Here is a 22,399-nt window from a genome sequence, read left to right as displayed (position 1 = left end):
TGTGTTTGTCTTCCTCTCTCTCCTACATATTTCAACCTACACTGCCTTTGGAAAAAGTAATTTGGAATAAAACTATTTTGTAGAAATACCATATAAACATTCTTCCCCAAACAAGCTGCATCATTTTGTGAAGAGCTGGTGGCAAGTGTATTTTTCTGTCAGTTGTAGATCTGTGTGATCTCCTACTAAACATTTTCTTTTCACAAAAAGTAAGAGGTTTCTTTGTCCATACAAAGAACCTCTATTTTTAAATTCCTAATGTTTTTAATTTTATCACATTGGAGTGTAAGATAGCAGTTTTACCTGCAGCCATACAGTGATTTGGATTGGATACTGTCATTAGACACATTGCCCACACTCTAGGTATGTAGGTAGAAGTAATTAACTAAATTACTAGTAAGACATCGAGATGATTCAGTGGAAACTGCTTTGTCAAATTTACAGGAAACTTAATTAACTTCAGTTATCCAACTTCTGAAGTTCCCTAAATGAAGAAAAGTTACTGTCTGTCAAAGAGTAGTCAGTATAATAGCCATCATATATATATATATATATATATATGTATATATAGTATATACAATAGTATATATAACCAGCATAATACACTTTACTCAAATAACCATGATAGCATGGATGAAATGCAGTCAAAATCAATATCCCCTTCTATGGGCAAATTGCTCTAGTTGCCATAGGGGCTGACTCTTATCTATAGAAACCTGTGCTTTATAACAGAGTGCCTTCATATATGTTTTTGAGTTGAGTTTTGCTTCTTTTAATGCAAAAAAAAATTCCCATCATAATTACTGCTTTTACAGTTTTTCTAAAGACAACTTTACTGTTTCTCTTCTTTTATTTCATTGGAGTGCTAGGTCCTGCATGGTTTATACCATGGGTCAAGTACTGGTCTCCAGCTCCCTTCTTCTACCATTCTGTTATTTTCCACTAAATAATGCCCTCTCTGCTACTTTTTAAATCACAGGAACTTTGGATATTAATAATGATTGTGTTAATGTTCTATTTCATGTTCCAGTTTCATATTGCAGATATTCTGGGGAAAGGGCCACAAAGAGAGAAGCGAGAGCTGGAATGTTCTCTCTCTCTGCTGAAGTTGTTTTAATCACCAGAGTGAGCCAGCACCTAACATTCTGAATATGATGGCTTAGAGCCCATAAATCAAAGGGCTAAAGAGCAGAGACCAACAGACTTTCTCATGCTGCCCCCTGCCCTCTAGTATATACATATATATTTTTTTACACTGAGCTACCTGGTATGTAAACACAGCCACTGGCACATGCAGTGAGCCCTCCTGCTGAAGTTGGCTTCCTTGGCTCTTGGAAGGAGCTTTAATTTGAGCTTATTAGTTTGAGTCCTGGCCCTTCTTCTGTCCTTCATCATAATGAGGCAATTAGATCCACAACCTAGATTTGTTGGCTAAAGGGAAGGTTAGCATAAAGTGTTGATGACAGTCATGTTTCCCTTGGGACAGAGAACTGTTCTGAGAGAACTCCTTTTCCTCCATACCACTATTTCCCTTTATTTCCATTAGTTTGACAAAAAAGCAGTCTTACCTTCTCAGTGCCAAAACACAGTAAATTTAGCCATGATACAAACTTAAATTACGAACAAATGCATGGAAAAAAATTAATTGGAAAAAAAAAAGGGTTGCTATATTTTTAACAGCTTAACATTATTCTAATATTAAAAAATTAGTAACAAATTTTTGATATGGCCAGTGGAATTGTGGAATTTCCTGCCTAGCCAGTGTTTTTGGTCTAAATTTATCTAGATTAAAAAAAAAAAAAATAAAATCTGTATGGATAACCAGTACCTAGCAAGAAAACAGCAAATTTCAAGTTTCATGCTCTATTTGTTAAAGCCACATATGAATTTTAAAGTAGTAGAAAATAACTGCATTTTTTCTTACTATGATTTTTCTTGGAATTTTTTTTCTAATTTGGATTCTACTGAAGACATTTCTTGGAATATATGCAACATGAACAATTCTGGGCAGAGGTTTCTTTGGTTTAAGTATAGCATTCTTTAGAAAGGCATCTAATCCAAATGAGGAATGACTATCTGAGCTTTTTCTCGTCTTTATTTGTAGAAGGCAAATGCCAAGCTTCATGGAAGTCAGACTACACTTTAAAATTAATCCTGTTCCAAGGCAATGAATTTTTATTTGAATGTATTCAATGAATCCCCATTTATGTAGATTTTTGAAACCTGGAAATTCTACCAAAATTAATCCCATTGAAGTTCCAGTAAAATGTAAATCCTAATTCACTTGTGAGGTAGAAAGGAGTTTAAAGTTCCAGTACAATAGTTTGTACATCACAAACCTGTCTATTTTATTTTCTTTTTTTTATAACTTATTTTCATGACTGAATTTAGTTCTATCTTGCTGTGCTGATCTTATTTTACAATGGCAAAAACTTGGTCGTGAATTTTTGCCTTTATTTTCTGGAGGTTGGTATCCTTCTCAGAATATGCCTGAAGCACATGTTCTATATTAAGCCAAATAAAATTAAATGTATCCTTAAAATTAAGTTGGTGCTTGTTCTTTGCTTAACAAAAATGAATTAAGCATGTGTTAACTATTTGCTGGGATTGAAGTCTGCTTGCTGAGCTATAGGATAGACTTTTTTGATTAATTTTTAGCAGTCCTCTTCTAAAAACACAGATGGAACATTCAAATGTCCTGATTGCTCACATGTTCTCATGATCTGTAGCCAGGATCTGGTATGCATTTTTCTCAGTTCAGTCAGAACAGGACTTCATCTGGAAAGCAGCAGATGGAAGGAAGGGAGGGTATCCAAGTTTTTAATCCTTTTTTTTCTTTTTTTCTTTTCTGAACAGATGTTGTTGAGATGATCAAGCTACAGAGCCACAAATCCAACCAAAAACTGGGTAAAGAAATATATACAAACATATGTTGATACTTGGTACATGGTTAATCAGACAGGCTGCAGTCATCTACTGGTGACATGAATATCTCCCTTGTATATAATGGAGATGACAGGATTTTTAGGTCTACTGTAGAAGAAGGATTTAATTTTGTGTGCTGTTTTGATTTCTCATTCAGTCAAGAGAAAAGCTAACAACAACAGTCACAATTACTTCAGTAACAGTAAATGGTTCAGCACGGGACCAGGAAGTTGGTGAACAACAAGCTGAAAGAAAAGAATGGAATAAATAAATGGAATAAATTTTACCAGAATGATGGGAGTTTAGGGGCATAATTTCAGTGACAACTGTCAGATGGGATACTAAATAAATGGAAAAATAATTGTATGCAATTGGATTTGCTGATGAGGTAAGGAGCAGTATTTTACTGATTATTAATTTTCATAAAGATAAGGCTATTAAATTAGAACTATGCTTATGATCTTACCAAGGGGGTCATGCTGAAGTAATTCTATTTTGTCAGTGATATATTTATTGCATCTACATTTTTAAAAACAAAATTCATTACTTTGATGACAATTCCTTCAAAGTAAAGTATGAGACGTCTCACTTCTATTTTTTTGCAAATCTCACCAGTTAAATTAAATACATGCAAAACTTTGAAGAAGTTACTAATTACAGCTTATTAAAGCTTCTTCTACATAGTAACTTCCTTGTTGAAATTCAGTAATTATGAATGAAGGGGATCCCAACAGGAACCTGTTTTACACTTGAAAGCTCAGAATTATTGCTCTACAGTAAAACTCTGTGCTATGTAACAGATGTCAAAGGAGGAATTATACAGCAATAGTTCTGTTATCTTGTTTGGGAAGACCAGAAATGGAGTTCAGGTTGGATGGGACAGGTTGTTGTCACTATACAAACTGTTACGACTGCAATACCCATGGCCAAAAGAAACAACATAATATGGAGAATACTTACATGGAATCAATATTTACTCTATTTTGAAAAAATGTCTCCAGATCCTTAGAATGGAAAGCATTTCACTGCAAATACTGTACAAGTATATATACTACAGCATGTAGTATATACATACTCTATGTAAGCATTATACTCTATGTAAAAACGGTTCTGGTATAATTTAGGTCATATATGACTGACCATATAGAATAAAATGTTCTTAAGTTCTTGAGGTATAAACAGAGTACTATAAAATAAAATAAGAACAGTCTACATAAAAAATGTAAATTTTTAGGTTTTTATAAATACAGAAGGAAGAAAATCTAAAGAAATTCACCATGAATACTGAAGGGTCCATAATTCATTAATTCTGTCCTGACAAAACACCCTTAAATCTAAAAGTTAAACACCAGTAATGACTAGAAAATGTTTTTGTGACAAAGATCATACATAAACACATATTAAAAAACCCAAGGTCAGAGCAGCCTTCTCAAAATACATGGAAATTATCTGATTTAAAATATTTCAGGCCTCTTGTCTTCATGGAGTTTGATATTTTACCAAGAGTGTGAAATACCTCATGGATACTCATTAGAAATGTAGGGATTTAAGTGCTGAATACAATTCATTTTATAAAACTGCCATAAAGCTACATAAATACCATAATTTTCTTTAGACAAGGTAAAAGACATTGCTTCCATCATGTCACACATGTAATTGTGGACTCCACCAAAACCTGTCTATGTATCTAGCATTTTATAAAGAGACCCTTACCCTTGTACTGACAAGATACCAGAAGGACACAGAAGTAAGAAGGACAGCTGACAATATTAACATTTAATGGAAATTATGGTAGCCAGAAAAATAAATTTTAACTTTTTATCTAAACCAAATCTGCAATTTCTGCACTTTAAAACATATTGCAAAACTCTTTGTAGGAAAATTGGTGAAAAGCAAGGGCTCAAGGACAAGTTAAGAATGGAAATTAGAACAGCCTACAGAAAGCTATTTCGATAAAGAAGTTAGGGCCATAACTTTATCAGAATTGAAGCACAGAGACAGGACACATTTATTTCACAAAAATGAAAGAGAAGGGACTATAAGAAGGATATAAGGAAATGAAAGAAACAAGATACAAAGCATTTTGGCTGAATTCTAAGATCATATAACCTTGTATACCTCCTAGCAGGTAATCAAAATATCAGAAAAGATAATGACAAAATTACAAACTAATGAGTATTTTAAGGAATGTCTGGAAGTCATTTCATTCAATCTCTTAGAAGAAAACAAAAAAACACAGAAAGTACAACAGAATCCCTGTTGCAAAGAAAGGGAGAATGAAAGAAAAAAGACAACACAATACAAGTGGAATAGATGGGCAAGTATGGTGATGCCTTAAGATTTTAGCCTTTATATTTTTCAAATCCTGTGATGCATTAGTGCATATCTCTAAACTTCATATAAAGTGTTAAATACTGTATTTAGTATTTAACTTAAGTATTTAGCAGTAGTGTGGTCAAACAAAACAATTCCTCTGGGCCTGGAGCCCAAGGACACCTTACAGCCACACACACCAAAAAGTATAAACAAAAGTGAATTGTGGGGGGAGAGTGAGCTGGGGGAATATGACTTCATTACCTGAAGTTGTAATTGGACAGCTCTCTCCTGATACGCAAAGAGACCAAACTGAGTCTGTCTGAAAAACTCATGATTGCCGTTCATCTTGGGTGCAGCCTATGGGAGGCTTTAGACTGCCCAAGGTTTGAAGGCCTTTAATAAACACCCACTTTATTCTCTTAACTTTGTCTAGCCTCTGTTCTAAGTAGCCACTCCAAGGCATCAATGAGATAAGGAAAAGGATAAACACATTGACAGCAATAATAGTGTCAAAAACATTTTAATGGGATAAAAGGCAATCCAGAAAAGATTTCTGATTAAGATGTAAACAGTAAGTAATTCAAGTGGAAACAGAACAAGAAGCTTCCAATGCAGTCACAATAAATTGTCTAAATAGTTCCATAATATTCCCAGAAAACATTATGACATGAATAGAACAAGGCTGGATTCACTCAACAGAAAGATGCTGCTTTAATTTACCATTTATTAAAAGGACAAATCATAAACATTCCAGACAGTTTATCAAAGGCAATGTGTAAAAGACTGACTGTTAACAGGATTTTTGTGCTATAGTTTTGAAGAAGAGAATAGAAGATGAAAAACAATCATAATACCAAAATAAAATTTCATTTAACTTTTAATTTATCTCCAGTCAAAATCGTGTTCATAGGTATTAGGCATCAATCATATGCTGGTAAACCGAACAGTTCTGGTTGGAAATCTTCCATGGACTTCAGCACCAGCGTTGCCTCCTTTTTAAGATCTGGATTTAATCTTTCATCTGGAATCATAACCACTTGCATTCCCGCTGCCAGGGCTCCTTTGACTCCCTGTGGTGAATCTTCAAACACAAGACACTGAGAAACAAGTAGGTGAGGGAAAAAATTAGTGTTACAATGAAGTTCTAATAGCTTGTTTTAAAAGACAAAATGATCCTGAATGAAACTTAATAGGAAAACTAAATTTTGTTCTTGGCTTAGACATCCCTAATTAGAACAAGAGCAAAGCTCTCAGTTTGAACATCTGCATGGTAATTAACCTTTAATTAATTTCAATTCAAAAAACATCAATACACTTACTTAAATCCCAGAAACTGGTTATCCAGATGTTCCTGAGTGCTTTTATAGGGATGTGTCTAATAGCAAGTTTAAAGTAAAATTAAGCAAGTGCCTAAATACCTTTATAAGCAGGCAATTTAACTTTTCCAAACCAACTTTACAACCTGCAAAATGGCAAAAGCACTGCTTTCACTCACACGTACAGCATTTCCTACATACACAAGGTATGGGGAACACTAAACTACCTAGGCCAACAGTAGGACTTTGCATGAGTGGAGATAGACACTACTTATCAGAAGAGTGCTGTCAAAGTTGTATTATATTTGCTTAATTCTTCCAAAGGAATAATGAGAACTAAAACAAGCAATTATATTGGAAGGTTTAATTTAAAGAAGAGAGACTTAAGTCAGAACTGTCATGCCTTACAATAGTCACAATCATTCCAGACTGCAGTTTGGAAGCAAAGTTGTTAAAAACAATCATACATTATTAATGTGGATTTTGTAATTTAATGTCAGAATATTGAATAATAAACAAGATATATATATATATATATATATATATATATATATATATATATATATATATAAATCATATTGTATGAAATTTTATATAATGAAAGGTAATGTTTCTAGAACTCATTCCTTAATTTATATAAGTAAGCAACTTTTCCTGTCTCTTCCTGTCCATGACCTGCAAATTCAATTTGAATTTTTGGTCATGGATAACCCAAAGCAACTTTTGCCATCCAAGGACCAGAAAAATTCTGATCTATACGGACACATGGTCTCTAGCACTTCTCCAATTCATACTGCATTTATTATCAATATTATTAGCACTGCTACTACTACTAATGCCAAAATCACTGCCACAAGTAATTTTAGTAATTGAAAACAGATGTTGGGCTGGTTAGGGCAATTTTCCTCACATCTACTGATCAATACTCTCAGACACATGGTGTGATTCCTGAGGCCACCCTGTGCAGGGCCAGGAGCTGGACGTTGATGATCCTTGTGAGGCCTTTCCAACTTACAATGGTCTATGATTCTATGAACATACAATATCATACTGTACTGTTTAGGTTCTCAAACACACAACTATTTCACTGCAGAACATAAGGGCTGCACACTGTTTGTTCTGGCTGTGCTTATGGGAACCAAGTTGGAGCTTGCAAAACCTTTATTACATTCAAAGAAAAAAAATTTGCAAGATGTATTAAATGTCTACCCTATATATACCCATCTATCAAAGATTGTGGAAAGGGAAAACTGAAAGAACCCTCTCCTGATTTCCTTTCTTTTTAAAATATTGATTCTTGCCTTTCAACATGTCAGCAGCAACTTGGAGTCTGTCAAGAGGAAATTAAAAGGTTCTTTCTACCTTGCATGTAATAAAGTAAAACTTAATTAATGATTTTTAGTGAGCCAAAGAAATCACACGAATCTCTTTTGTGCTCATTTCCTTCATACAGTCACTGCATTCCAATTTGAGCAATGTGATACTTTCAAATATTGATAATTATCACTACTACTAACTACAAATATGTAACCAGCTGATCCTGGAAAGCTTAGTGCAATTGCTATTAGAATGGAAGCATGGCTCTGCCTATAGGTTTTGTTCTTAACAATAGCTTAGTTCATGATCTTAAGCACTCTGAGGACAATAAATGAAACTCTGACAGGCTTTGGTTTTTGAAGAATAAGCTTAAATGTTGCACAGAAGAGCATTACCAAGGCCTTTCAGAAACCTTTTCTGATCCAGCTCACACAAAAGAATGTACTTCACTGCTCTGCCTTGAAAGACCTAATTGACTTCCATGATGTCACTAAGCTTACTGTACGAGAAGAGCCGATGATTATGGAAGTCAATATGCATAATAAAAAGCTTAACTAATTCCCTGGAACTAGACACAATTAAAAATCTTAATTACCAAAGAAACCAGGCAAATGACCCGTAATTACAGTGTCTTGCATGTTACAGGAAATAAGGGTACTACGTCTTCCATAAGTCTTTCTTTCAGTTTTTACTGAGACTTATTGTCAACAGCAGAGTCACATTTTTAATGGATGACGAAAGGTTTACAGAGGTTCACACATGAAATGGATTTATTAATACATAGAGATGTTATAAACTCCTCACTGTTCTGGACCACCCACACACTAAATTTAGAGATATGAAAGCAGCCAAGTTCTTTCCCATTTTGCATAAGTATTGCAACATCAGCATCATTCCAACTGAAAGACAAATGAGATTTATACAGACTTCAGCTGAGATTCTGGCTGCTTCTGTGCATTATTTCTAAAACTTGTGTCACTGATCAATATTACTCGTATGAGATCTCTCAAAAGGTCATACTAATATAGGACAGTTCTCACTTTGGAATGAACTAAATGCTTAAAAAAGTATAGCAAAGTATATGAATTTATATTTCACTCTATGAATCTAGAAAAAGAAAAATTAATCACTTAACCAGAGGAAGAAATAATATTACTTCAACACCTCATTACCTCATCCTACATTAAATATAAGTGTGTAAGAAAAAAGTGTTAGTTAGGCTCTTGGTATGTACAGCAGGCCCTCTCTACCCTATATACTGCAGAAGTCTGGATGGAATAATTATATGACTAACAGGGATATCCATAAGTGTTATCACTGTTAGTGATAGCGAAGAAGGCCAGAAGGATAAAAGATTAAAATCAGTTTTAAAATTAAGATTTTGGAAGACCTGCGAATGTAATGTGTATGCATAGCAAGTGCTTATCAAACAAGTATCCTTGACCACATATGACACTACTATATCAGCTCCCTAACAGACTGAAGTATGAGACTAAAAATGCCATGATTTATAAGCATAGAACTCATCTGCAAGTTTAACACTACCATCTATTGTTCTGCAAAGAAAGAAGGAAAAGAAAGTTTTCATGATCTGTCCTCAAATGACACAGAAACATTTGGTATCGGAATGCGACATACTATGTTTTGGGCTTCTTATGGGTTGCATCTTATACTCTGTAACTTCTTTATCTTTAATTGATGTTTTCCTCCTTCATAATCCAATCAATTGGTTAAAAGTGTGATGGGTGATTTTTGTAAAATTTGCACTGTAGAATTATTTGTTATCCTTATACATTAATTTATGTTTATATATGCACAATACAGTCTTTTATAAGTGTTTAAGGACTAATTTAAACTTCATCATATATTTAAAAAAAGCCCCAAGACAGGCTGCAGGAAGAAATTGACCAAGTACAGCCAGGTCACATGGATATCAGAATAACACTTGATTTCTGTAAACCAGAAGGTGCTCAGGCCTTTCATTTTTACAGATAACTTGCTGATTGTTCATTGCCAAAAGTATTTTTACTTTTTCCTTTGTGAAAAACTAGCCCATAGTATATGGTTAAAATTCAAAACTAAGTAGCATCTAAGAAGTAAATTATCAGTCTGAAAAATATTACTACTGCAATCTTTGTTTGTGGTTTCTTCAACAACTTTTGTAATTTTCCCTTACTCTGTGTTCTTTAGATTTTTAAAATAATTCCATTACTAACCACCTGTGCTAGACATGTGAGTGGCCCAGAAATTTTCAAGAACCATAATATAATTCAGACTACAACACAGATCCATCCATATCCCATACAAAATGTTGAGATGCTTAAAAGGTGCTGTTTGTAATTTATGGGAGGTGGTGGAAATAAACAAAAAGAGAGAAGAAACAACAATTTTAACATCATAACACAGATGCTGGACTATTTTTTCGCTCAGCTTATGTTTTCTTCTTTCCTGGGTTTTGATTTTCCAAATACCTGGGAACCAGGGGAAAAAGTGACCCATTTACCATCAGAGTTACTTAAACATTATTGAATGAATCCATTTTATGCAGCTGCAATATTTGCAATTTTGGTCTCTTACTGTTAATTCTCCGATGAATTAAGAAAAAACAATAATGAAATAATGTGATTAATGTTCCTCTCCTAATCTCTGGATTTACACTCCTTCCAGAAATAGTTGGGAAAAATTCCAATAGTGAATACAATAATGAATTACATTTCATTTTATTTCAAGGATGTGCCAATTTGACCAGCCAGGGATAACAGAATCATATTAAATATGCTGTTAAGAAAGTAATGCAGCTCACAGCCCAACAACTTAGTTCCATTAAGGAAAATGAGAAGTAAGCCAAGATGTTTTTAAATGCTATAACAAACGAATAAACTGGAAACTTAAAATCAAATTAATTAAGCACCAGAATATTCAGTATACTAACTACAGCCACCATTCTTTATGAGTCAATGATTCATATTAAGAACTGTTTAAAAATTACATGCACATATGCTTTTTAATTCAGATTTTTATTAACTCTCTACTAGGAGTATGTTGCAGACCAACATACCAAGAATACAATTATTTACCATAAAGCTTACAAAACAGTATTAGCATAATTTCTAAAAAGAAAAAAAAAAAAAAAAAAAAAAAGAAAAGAAGAAAAAGTTGCATTTGCACATAATTAGATCACTCTGGGTTTCTAGCTCTTACATAAGTGCCACTTTACATTTCAGACCACACCAGCAGTTCTTCTCTCACAAACAAGTTCACAGAACATTATCTCAAAGAAAGCCAGAAGGAATAAAATGGTTTGAATGGAGAAGAAGAAGGAGAAATTTCATATTTCTTGCTTGTTTTCAAGAGCTAGAAACCCAAATCAAATGAAAGGAAGTGTTTCTGTGACAGTCAGCCCCAGACACAGCGGCTCTGTGAGGCAGGGAGAAGGTCACATTTACATGTGGGGTTACTCTGATCATTCTGGATGACTGGAGCACTCTTCACAGAACACTGTGTGTTTAGAGGACAGCACACTGGGAACTCTGTATCGTAACTTGTGTTACAGGCCTCAAGGAATTCTCAGGCTTTTCTGAAACAGTGTCCAATTATCCCAGCAGGAGAAATCTAACTCAATCAACTGCAGCTTGGATTAGCCATAGAAAGGTATTGCTCTTTTATGGAGAACACAAGGTAAATACTAAAGACGTTCTCTACTGAGGCTACTCATATTGCATAACATGCTGGAGTTTTGTCACTTATCTCTAAAAGTGGCCTAAAAAGTAATTTTGTACAATGAAATAGTTACTTTGTGCTGACATCCCTTCCACAGACTTCTTTGACGTGTAATACACAACACATTCAAGCATTGCACCTTGCACACATAGCTCAGATCTGTTGGACAAAATACACTGAGGGGATGCTTGAAGGCCATTTGGAAACACCCTATTCAACACATGTCCAGCCAAAGCAGGCTGCTCAGGTCCTTGGCCAGGTGGGCTTTGAGCATTTTCTTGTATGAAGATTCTACATGCCTCCTGGACATCTGTTCCCATACAGCAAAACCATATGGTGAAACCAGCCCCATGGTGAAAATGGTTTTCCAAGAATTTAAGAGTTTCTTGTGTTTCACCTTCTGCCTGTTGCCTACTGCATGATTACTCTACACCTTGAAGAAGAGACTGGGCCCACCTCATGAGCAAACACATCAGAGATCCAAACCAGGTACCCAAAGGAGGAACTGTTTTGATGCATCCAAATTCTAAGTCTCAAACTGAAACTGCAAGTAGGCACCTGTGGATGCTAAATGCAAAAAGCAAGCAGGGAACAGATCCTGTGTGAGACTAAGTCACACAGGCTTCTCACTCTGGCCTGAGAAAGCATGAGAAAGAATCCAAACAGTCCTTGGTAAAGGACAATAATCTTTGCAGGTGTTGTTTAGGAAACAGTCAAGGGGCGGTGTTCCAATTAACCAATGATGGTGATGTGTTGCTTTAATGACCAATGAGAGTTTTACCTCTTGCACCTTCTCAAACATGTCTATAAAAGAAGATCAAGAATAATAAACTTTGCTCTCTTGGACAATGCAGCTAAGAGGGTCAGTGTCGTACTTCTCGCCATTTCTAATACAGTGCGACAGGCACCAAAAGTATTTCCTGAATAAAAGTAATGAATGTTTTGCCACAGGGAATGTGGACAAACCCACAGCTGCAGGCTGCCAGAGTAGGTGCCCTTCCTGTTTGTTTTGGGTAATTGGACAGCATCACTTGCCTACAACTGCCTCAGCAGGTGCTGCAGAAGGCACTTAATTCTCATGGAGCAGGCTAATTTTTTAAAAACATCTATTTTGGCAACAGTTTCTTTTTGTTCTATAATGCCTCATTGACCAGTGTTATTTTCCCACACAGAAAGATCAGCCTGCATAGTGAAATTTTCATGAAACTGATCTAAACATTATTTAATGATTGTATAATCTTTGATGGAAGTGTTAATAACAGCCCACGTATGCTTCAGACATAATGTCATTTCCTAATTTCTTCAATAAAGAGAGAAAGGGTGAGAAGAGGCATTAACCTTTAAACAGGTTTTCATTGGGAGGGCAAAAACGTCATGGAAAAGGTCCTTTATTTTCTATCCAGTACAAGCTTCTCACTGAACTGTACACAAGAGTGTCACCAGTCTGAAGTGACTTGGTGAGATACAGCTGCGTTACACTTTAACTCTTCCTGATCAGGAAGAAAAGAGCCTTTCTTTCAAAATTCAAAACTGAAAGTTATTGTAGAAAATATGTAAGATTATTAGCACAAAACTCCAAGCACAGAGCCAGAAACTACCACCTTATAATAAAACAAACAAAACACTACCAAAATTATAATAATTATTTTCTATGTACTTCAACTACAGAAAAAAACCCCGAAACATTAAAAACGACAATTCTCTCTTCTCAATATAGATTTTCAGAGGAAAGTGGAGAGGAATGTACAGAACTACATTGCAAAAAATATTAACTCCTAAAGTTAAGAAGAATATAAAAGTTCCTATTGGGCAGTATTTGAATCATACAGGTTGATCTTTTCAATCTACTATGTATACCTGTCATGCCTAAAGCTGATTGCAAATGTAAGCCCACAAAATGGCTATGCAAGTATTTATGAATGTGCTCTTTCAACAATAGCCCACCTTTGGTCATTGGGTTATGGTTAGGAATGTCAAAATTCCATAATTTATTTTTGCAACAGCAATCTAAAAATACCACATATTTGAAATGAAAAGCCTCATTACATCAATAACCAGATCTATTTAAGTAACTGTCCTCGTGATTTCAAATGATGATTCCTCAGCCACTTAGTTTGTAAAGCTGCTTTGACTCTGCAAGGAAATGAAACTCAAAACTCAAAATTTCTTACATAATTCTGTTTACCTGAGAAATTATTTGTGTGCTAAATACAATATTTCTAAAGAATGTGAAATCTACCACCAAAAGTAAAGAATTAATTATAAAACCCATATTTCTAAATACACTATGTATGATATACCCTTTTTGAACTATTTGTTATGAGAAATAATTTATTCAATGGACCCACTCTCCTAACCCTGAATGAGAGATTAACTGTAAGTGCACTCAATTTCTACTAGATAAATACAATTATTATTGGTAAAAACATCATTTTTAATAAGAATGTGTTATATATTAAGAGGAAAGTTTAAAAAATAACTCATATTTTTTTAAGATTCTAGGTGAAAAATTGTGTTTTTCATATTCATCCTTAGCTTGTTTTTATCAGCTTCCTTTGTTTATTTTAGGGAAGCAATAGTTACCTAGGTATTTAAAATTATGAAAAATGCAAAGGAAAAAAAGACAGTAAATATCAAGCACTTTTCTGTGAATCAATCATTAAAAGACTTCTCTAGAAAATTTCTTTCTACTGTAAGCTTCAAGCCCAAATATTTCTGTAAATAAGAAAATTAATATACTCTTAAAATTAATTCATATGTAGAAAGCTATTTAAATCTTAATCTTAAAACATTTCAAGATGCTTTTGTCAAAATTCCCTTAATATGATCTAGCTATTTTACATACTGCATAGAAACACTTTTTAAAATGCATAGATGACACACAGTTATCAAGCTGTGCCTATTTTTCTATTAGACCAGCTCTACCAGATAAGAGAATGCTAACAGTCACTTCAACCAAAGGCTCTCACAATTCTTATTTTGACTCAGGCATGCTGACAGGAAGAGTAACAGATCATTTTCCATGAAAGGAATAAGGTGTGCATGTAAATGAATACATCAGAGTAAGCAATGAACAAAAATAGAAAAACATGTTTATTTAACTCTGTGTATGTAAGCATGTGGATAAATGCATGGTGTATATGGTCTCTATATAGATAGTCTCTCTATCTCTCTCTGTGGCTAAGGCATGTTCAGTTTAGGATATATATTAGGTCAGTAACTAACAGAGCCATGACACTGGCTTAACATTAGCATTACTTTGGGAATACCAGGCCATGGTATCAGCAACTAGTTGCTATGCTTGTCATACAACTTCTGCCATTAACTTCTCTTGGGTACTCAGTCCTTCAAAGAAACAAGTTTACCATTTTCTGGGTTCTCAATAGATGTTCTTAATAACATTTTTATCTAAAACCCCCTCCCATTCTGTATATTTCAACCATGGATAATGTACAGATTCAACAGGGTATAAAGCTGACAGATGGCAGACTAATTCAAAAGAAAAACTACCGCGTATTTGCCTGTAAAACAACGTCTCATGGGCAAAGTCCTCAAAACACTTCATCAGGCCATATGCTTAAGTGAAAACTACTTGTTCATACAACACCATAATGATTTTATATTAAAAGTAAGAATCATTTAGTGAATCTGCTGAAGTATCCTGAATTTGCTGACTTTTAACAGTTTGAGTGAGTCTTTAGAAGAGGGATGAGGGCTGATTTCCCATTTAAATTGTGTCCACATCTCTGAGACTGTTTGAATTGTTACTCTAAAGCTTGCTGCCACATTATTTTACTATACAATTGTTAACTACTTATTTACTTAACCCCAAATAATATGCATATATGCACAGAAAATATGCAAATTATATATAAGCATTCTATGGACTTATAATCACATGATTCCAGGATGGCTGGTTACAATACGGTGTTAATAATGCCAAGGTTGTGGGTTTAATCCCTATATGGGCCATTCACTTAAGAGATGGACTCATGCTCCTTGTGGATTCCTTCCAGCTCAGAATATTCTGTAATTCTGTGACTGAGATTGGAAGCAATCTCTGAAGGTCACCTGGGCCAACCTCCTGCTGAAGCAGGGACACCTACAGCCCAGGACAAGTTCCAGTGTTTGAGTATCTCCAAGGAGCGAGACTCCTCCACCTCTCTGGGTAATTTGCAACACTGCTCAGTCACCCTCATGGTGAAGAAGTGTTTTCTGATGCTCCGAGGGAACCTCCTGTCTTTGAGTTTGCTTCCATTGCCTCTGGTTCTGTCATTGGGCACCACTAAAAAGTGCCTGGATCTTTGCATTCTCCCTTCAGGTATTTTCTTATATTAATGTTTCCCTGAGCCTTCTCCAAGCTCACTTTGCCTTTCCTCAAATGTGATATGCTGAAGCTCCTTAATTATCTTGGTGTCCCTTTGCTGGACTTCATCCAGCAGCTCAGTAGCTCTCTTGTACTGGGAAGTGCAGAACTGCACCCGGTATTTTCCAGGTATGGCCTCACCAGTGCTGAGTATGGGGGCAGGATCAATTCCTTCAGTCTGCTCACAAGACTCCTCCTCATCAGCCACTTTTGCTGCAATGGCACATTACTGGCTCATGTCCACCAGACATTGTAATGAACTTTTTTTCTGACCACAGGAAATCAGTCGGGTTTTCTTTCCTGTTCAAAAGCATGCAGCTAGATTCATTGGTGCTGAGACAGATGTCATTGTAATGGAACTTCTAAATTTAAAGATCTGAATGACAAATGTGCAAAAAATACAGACAAAACTTATTACCATGTGACCGTTAGAAAATCTATGATGAGAATATAAACCACTCTATTAGGAAGTGTCTCACTCACCCCAATACTGATATAAACACATTTCTTCACAGTTAAGTCAAAGACAAATTGCCTTCTCTGCAGATGCCTGCAGTCAAATTACAGAGAAGCACCGAAATGAGAGTTAATGTGCTTATAACACAAAGTTGTTTGGAAAAAAAATCCAAGTTGTCTCTATATAAACACAGTCTATTCTGCTTTTCTTCTATTTAAAAACAAATTATGTGTCTTTATATATTAGACTACCACAGTGTACTGGAAAGAGTGTTTTTACATTGCTCTAACCATCACAACATATGACCTGAAAGAAAGTACCTCTATTACAGTAATACAATCACTTCAGAAATCGATGCCAAGATATTGCCAAGAATCTGGCTAAACTGACAAGCAGCTGAGTGCTACAAGCAGCATTTTACTGATAACTTGGAAACTTCAGCACCCAGACATTATATAAAGATTCCCTAGGGAAATCAGACTGCAGCAGGTGTGTCAAGGTGAAGAAGTATAACTGCGACACAATCCACTGAATTATATGTTCTGGCTACCAGGTAAAATATGCTGTGACTACAAAAATAAAAGAGGATAGGTCTGTCAGATGAACAAGCAAAAGAGAATCTCAAACTATGATTCAGCACAAAGGAAATGGCTCAGGTGATATTTTTTTTTCTCCTTTTGTTTTTGTTTATTTTAAGACGTCATAGTTTGGTCTATTATACTCTATTTCTAATATATTTCAAGTCTTTGCTAATTGATTCCAGCTGCTTCTAGTGAGCTACAGGTAAGATTTATCATTGAATGGAGAAAACTGATAAATCAAGTAGCAAATATGTCTAAAGACTGAGGACTGAAAATCTCATCCAGACATGGAACTGACTCTGGGATTTATGTTCTGGGTCTGCAGATCTTGAAGGTGTGGCTGAAAACACCTGTTTCATAGTCTTCAAAGGTTTGTAAATTCTAGTCTTAATAAGCAGAACAGTGTGAGAAAAGACACTAAGAATTTATTTTTTTTCCATTGACCCTACATTTGCAGAATAAAACCACTTCAATACTTTTAAAGCCAAAGAGTACAGTCTCCTCATTGACAACAAAAGTAAAAATTTAACAGGTAGTTCTACTGTATATCAAGATGATGGATTAAAACTGGAAAGAAATAGTTACTCTGTCTAGAAACACTGTTATATGCTCAACTAGGTCACATTTTAACTTTAACTTCTTGTTACCCAAAGTAACAAGAAGAAAATCTTAAAAAAAATCAAGTGACAATTGTCATTTTGAACTAGTTCACATAGATATCTAGTATCTTATACCTTGATGGAAAGTGAAGATGTTGATCATGACACTTAAAATGTTTTTCTCAATCAGATGTTCTTTGTGCTTTGCAGTGGTAGTGCCACAGGCTTCCAGCCAAGGTTCTCTTCATGTTATTCTACATCCTATAATTTATTTTTTTTTCCTTTGCTTTGGTTGCCTTCCTGACTACATTCTTTGAAGAAAAGGAACACATTTCAGGTAGGTTGATCTTAATTAATAAGAATCTTTCCTTACAAATACTCTATGGTTATGAAACACCATATTACTACTAATCATATTACATGTATTACTACTATCATATTACTACTTCATCACATTATTATTAAGTTCAAAGAGCATGTATGGAACATAAGCACCTAGAACTGCCAAATTTCTATAGAGAGGGATTGGTACATTTCCATATGTAGAAATACATACATATATGCACACACACATTAGTTTATATGATAGAACTGTACAAAGGAAAAAGTATGGCAGGAACAAAGGCACATGGGGGGGAGCCTGGCCAGCTGCTCCCAGACACACCCCAGCAGTTACACACCCCATTAGCCTACCAGAAGCTTATTCCTGTGCTGCCTGATGGGGCAGAATGATCCCCAGCAGCCCTGTGAGGCCCTGGTTCAGCCACTCCAGGTGCCACATGGCCAGACCCAAACAGGCATGCCAACAGGAGAAGCTCCATGGGTCAGGGCACCCTGTGGCTGGTGGGGTGTCAGTAAGGGCCATCTGTTCTTGGCAATTCTTGCATCAGTCTGTGTAGTTTGTCCTGTGTCCTCCAATTAAATTTAATTTCTAATGGTTTTCATGGGCAAGGGCACACACCTGAGCATAGAGGTCTCAGTGTCAGTCCTGCCATAGGACCAGGAGACCCCCAGGCCCACAGTGCAGCACTGCACTGATGAAGGGTGGGCAAGTGAGGGTGTGAGGGCTAGCAAAGAGCATGCTGGAATAGCTGGCAAGTGGGTGAAGTGTCCTAGAAGCCAGGCATGACTCTATGGGCAAGAGCACAACCAGTCCTGGCTCTTGGAGGGACAGGGAAGCCTTGGCCAGCTGCTATAAAGACTGTGGCATCTGGGGCTGTCTAAGAGTGCACAGAAGAGACTCTGTGGAATGATGGATGCGCAAGACCGGGATCCAGGGACAGAGGACCTAAATCCAGGTGCTGGAAGGATCCTTATTGCAAGGTGAATAGGGTAGACCTGTCTCATACATCTATGCATCAAAGTGACAAAACAATAACCCCACAAGAGGAACGTAGGTATATGTTTGAAAACACTGATTTAAATTCTCTAAAATTCCTAGGCTTATTCATAGCTGCAAAAGACAATGGAAGGTGTCCACACCATGAACATGGGTACTTGTTGAAGAAGTACAGCATTTTAAACATTTGCCAATTAAGGTGACTTTGATTTATGGTTTCCACACCAAACAAACAACCAACCAACCAAAACCCACCCTAAAAAAGTAACACAAACTGTGTGGAAGACTCATAGAGAAAGGCTTACCAAATAAAATGAGAGCCATGGTCAATTGAAATAATACTGAGAATACTGAGCCCTTTGCTGTATTTATAAAGAAATACAAAAGGATGGTTGGCTTGTTTGGTTTTGTCAGGCAACACAAGTTTTTAATATCTCTAGTCATTCAGACCTTTGACTAAGATTTATTAACCTGTCAAACAAAAGCAATTTTACAACATATACAACTGCAGTTCATTTCAGAACATTTACTGCTCTGTAAACAGAAAACCCAGATTCTGCTTAAACAATCTATTCCTTTTCCTCCTCTCAAAGCAAGGAAGGCAGGGTAGTAAGAGAAATTCTAAGTGAAAAAAAAGAAGTATTTACAAACTTACTTGCACAAATATATAAAAAGCATAAAGTTAGAAATTAAAACAGACTTTTTATGGTGACTACTTCAACTGAAAAAACATCCCCCACCTTTAGGCAGTATGGAGAGGGGAAGGGGAAACAGAATAGGGGCACAGCTTCACATTTACTTTGCATATTTTCTCCTATGTAGCTCAGCTCAAATGGCTCTGAGAGATGTTTAGAAAGGAGGCAGTTCATTAGGAGACTGAAACAGAGGGAGTGTGTTATCTACCTGGAACACAACCAGGTTATCCACTCTCCCTTTATAGAGAGAAACATGTGATGCTAGGGAATGGGTTACTGCTCTCTGGGGATAGAGCCTCATCTAATAGCCTGACAAAGGGGAGGCATTCATAGCTCCATGCCCCCAGCTGAGCACGTATCTCTCAGCAGGCACCAGCAAACACGCACACAAATATATATATAAGGCTAGACACACAGATCAATGCAGTTATACTCAGTACTCCCAAGGACTCACAGGGTCATTCAACTGCTTCTTCTCTAGTGCTCAGATGCTTGTACTCAGCCTGGCCACTGGCTCTGCAGGTGCCTGGCCTGGGCCCCTGTGACCTGCAGTCCCAGGCTGTGGGCTGGCACCTCATTCTGCCCAGTTACCAGCACCCACATCTGTGCTCACTCCAGCTGCTGGCACCATGAGCACATGGGTCTCTGGCTGGGTCTGGTTGCTGGTCACAGACACAGAGACCACACACCAGATACCCTTCAGCCAGGAAAAATTAGAAATAGAATTTGCTAACACAGGACACACTGCACTGGTAAGGAGCTGTGTGTGGCCAGACAAATGTATCACCTATTTACACATCCAATGTTTTTTTTTATTCTCTTATCCCTCTATTTCCCTGTAATAAATCCTGATCAAACCCCAAATTCTCTTCCTCTGCATCTCATACTGCGTGCCACACCCTAGGCAGCATCTCTCCTCAGTTCAAAAGGATTGACCCAGCATTGATTTACCTTGATAGCGCTTCTGGAACAGCCCTGGAAATGCCCGAAAAGGCTTCCCTCCTTTTGAGTCCTGAATCTGAGCTTCTGTCTACCTTTGGGAATCTGTGCTGCCCTGACCATATGGAGATGGGCACCTGATGTGATGATGACTTCTGTGACAGGTGTGGGAACTGTTGGGAAGGTGCGATTTGGGATCCCCCACCTGCTGTCACCTCTCTCAGCTCTTCTGGTCTGCAAACAAGCCTTTAACACAAACCCTAACATCTGCATCTGGTAGTGGATCTTCCTTAGGATCCATCCAATTCTATACAAGTTTATGAATCACATGCTGCTTGATTCCTAACATGCAAGAGCAGGAATCCAAGTACTTTCTTTTACAGGTCTTTATAACGAGGGCCTGACATGCCATACACTATGCTAAATATAGAAATCAATAGAAGAAAAAGCAATGCTCAAATCAGACATCCTATTTTTCCTTTCTTCTCAATGCTGCTATTATTCCAATGTTCAGTTTGATCCTAAAGCAATACACCACAGCATGTCACAAGCATTATTATGTCTTTATACTGCCGAGTAACTAAAATCCTTTTATTAAAATACAGCATTCTGTGATGGATTTCTTTATCCTTGGACTGACATTGAGCCCAAAGCTCTTACTAGTAATCACTTTACACAAAGCCAGATCACATACTCAACTCAGACAGAGAAGCTAAGAACTCAATTGACAGATTTTTAAAAACGGTGTGAAAGCTGGTGAGACTGAATTGTTCTAGCAAGTAATAGACACATTTCAAAATTTCTGACACAAACTACACTGAAGGCCTTTTCTAAGTATTCGACTTACAGAACATTTTATTCACCATTCATTAGCACTGTGTTATTTAAACATAATCAGAGAAACAAGAAAGTTACTGCACTAAATATTAATCATCTTAAAGAAAATTAAGGCTGTCACTTACAAATATCAGCTGTAAAGAGGAGCTGTAAATATGAAGGTATCACTAAAACAGTAGTCTTCCAGAAGCCTACTCAAAGTCAACAATCATCTTTCAAGCATACTTGCTCTTCAACTGATTGCTAAGATAAGGGAAAAAAAAAATCAATTGACAGGAGAAAGGGACATTAATAAATTGTCCAAACACTTCAGAATTACTAGTTAATGCAATACTAGAACAGAATATGAAACTCTGACGTCAGTGTTTCTAAAGAAAACTTCTTTACTTTGAGCGAGTGCCAAAGTGCACGTTTGCAGCTGACTCTTCTTTCCACTATCTTCATGAGATTTTAAATTTAGACATGTAGCATCCTAAATGTTTGAAGAGTTTCTGCTGTAATGTTAGGACTGTCACATCATCTACCAATCCTCTTGAGACAGAATGCTTAGCCTCAAAAAAGTAAATGCTTTTACTATTTCAGTGTATACGTCATTAACTTATATACTATTTCCTCTCTCTTCATCTACACTCCCTAAAAAATGCTTGAGAAAACTGTAAGGACAAATGGGCTGCTGCACACTATTAACTCTATTATTTATAATGAAGGCATATGGATTACTTAGTGCAGTTACAAATTCAAGTTTTCATTTTCACCTTCAAGGCCCTATATTATCTTACCCACAATTACTTATGTCTTGCTTTTATCTCCTTCTACTCCCTCGACATCTTCTATCCTTTCACTTAATTGCATTCTTTATCTCTTTCTCCCACTTTCAGCTGTATGTCTTATATCATGCTGACCCCTGTGCCTTGTACAATCTTCATGCCTACAGTCTTCATCCTTCTCCAGCAGTATATTTAAAAATACACCCTTTCATGAATCATTGGTAC

At 36.2% G+C, this 22,399-nt stretch overlaps 1 protein-coding gene across 3 annotated transcripts in view; it reads right to left on the bottom strand.

The window, feature by feature from the left end:
• Nucleotides 1–5,745: 5,745 nt before the first annotated feature.
• PUDP (pseudouridine 5'-phosphatase) overlaps nt 5,746–22,399 on the bottom strand; it is a 72,866-nt gene continuing 56,212 nt past the window's right edge. The window contains exons 4-5 of one of the 3 annotated variants that reach the window (XR_015284231.1): nt 21,533–21,650; nt 5,746–6,338 (exon numbers count right to left, since the gene is read on the bottom strand). Coding sequence is in view for 1 of the 3 variants with exons in the window: in XM_086880152.1 (XP_086736278.1) it covers nt 6,162–6,338 (177 nt within the window). In the remaining 2 variants the exon portion in view is untranslated. Of the gene's footprint in view, nt 6,339–17,864; nt 17,909–21,532; nt 21,651–22,399 lie in introns of those variants that run through there. The other 2 variants (XR_015284232.1, XM_086880152.1) reach the window with 2 other exon arrangements.

The sequence above is a fragment of the Cyanistes caeruleus genome, chromosome 3, assembly GCF_971803275.1.
Source record: "Cyanistes caeruleus chromosome 3, bCyaCae1.hap1.1, whole genome shotgun sequence".
Classification (NCBI taxonomy): domain Eukaryota; kingdom Metazoa; phylum Chordata; class Aves; order Passeriformes; family Paridae; genus Cyanistes; species Cyanistes caeruleus.
This window is presented reverse-complemented; position numbering and strand designations above follow the sequence as displayed.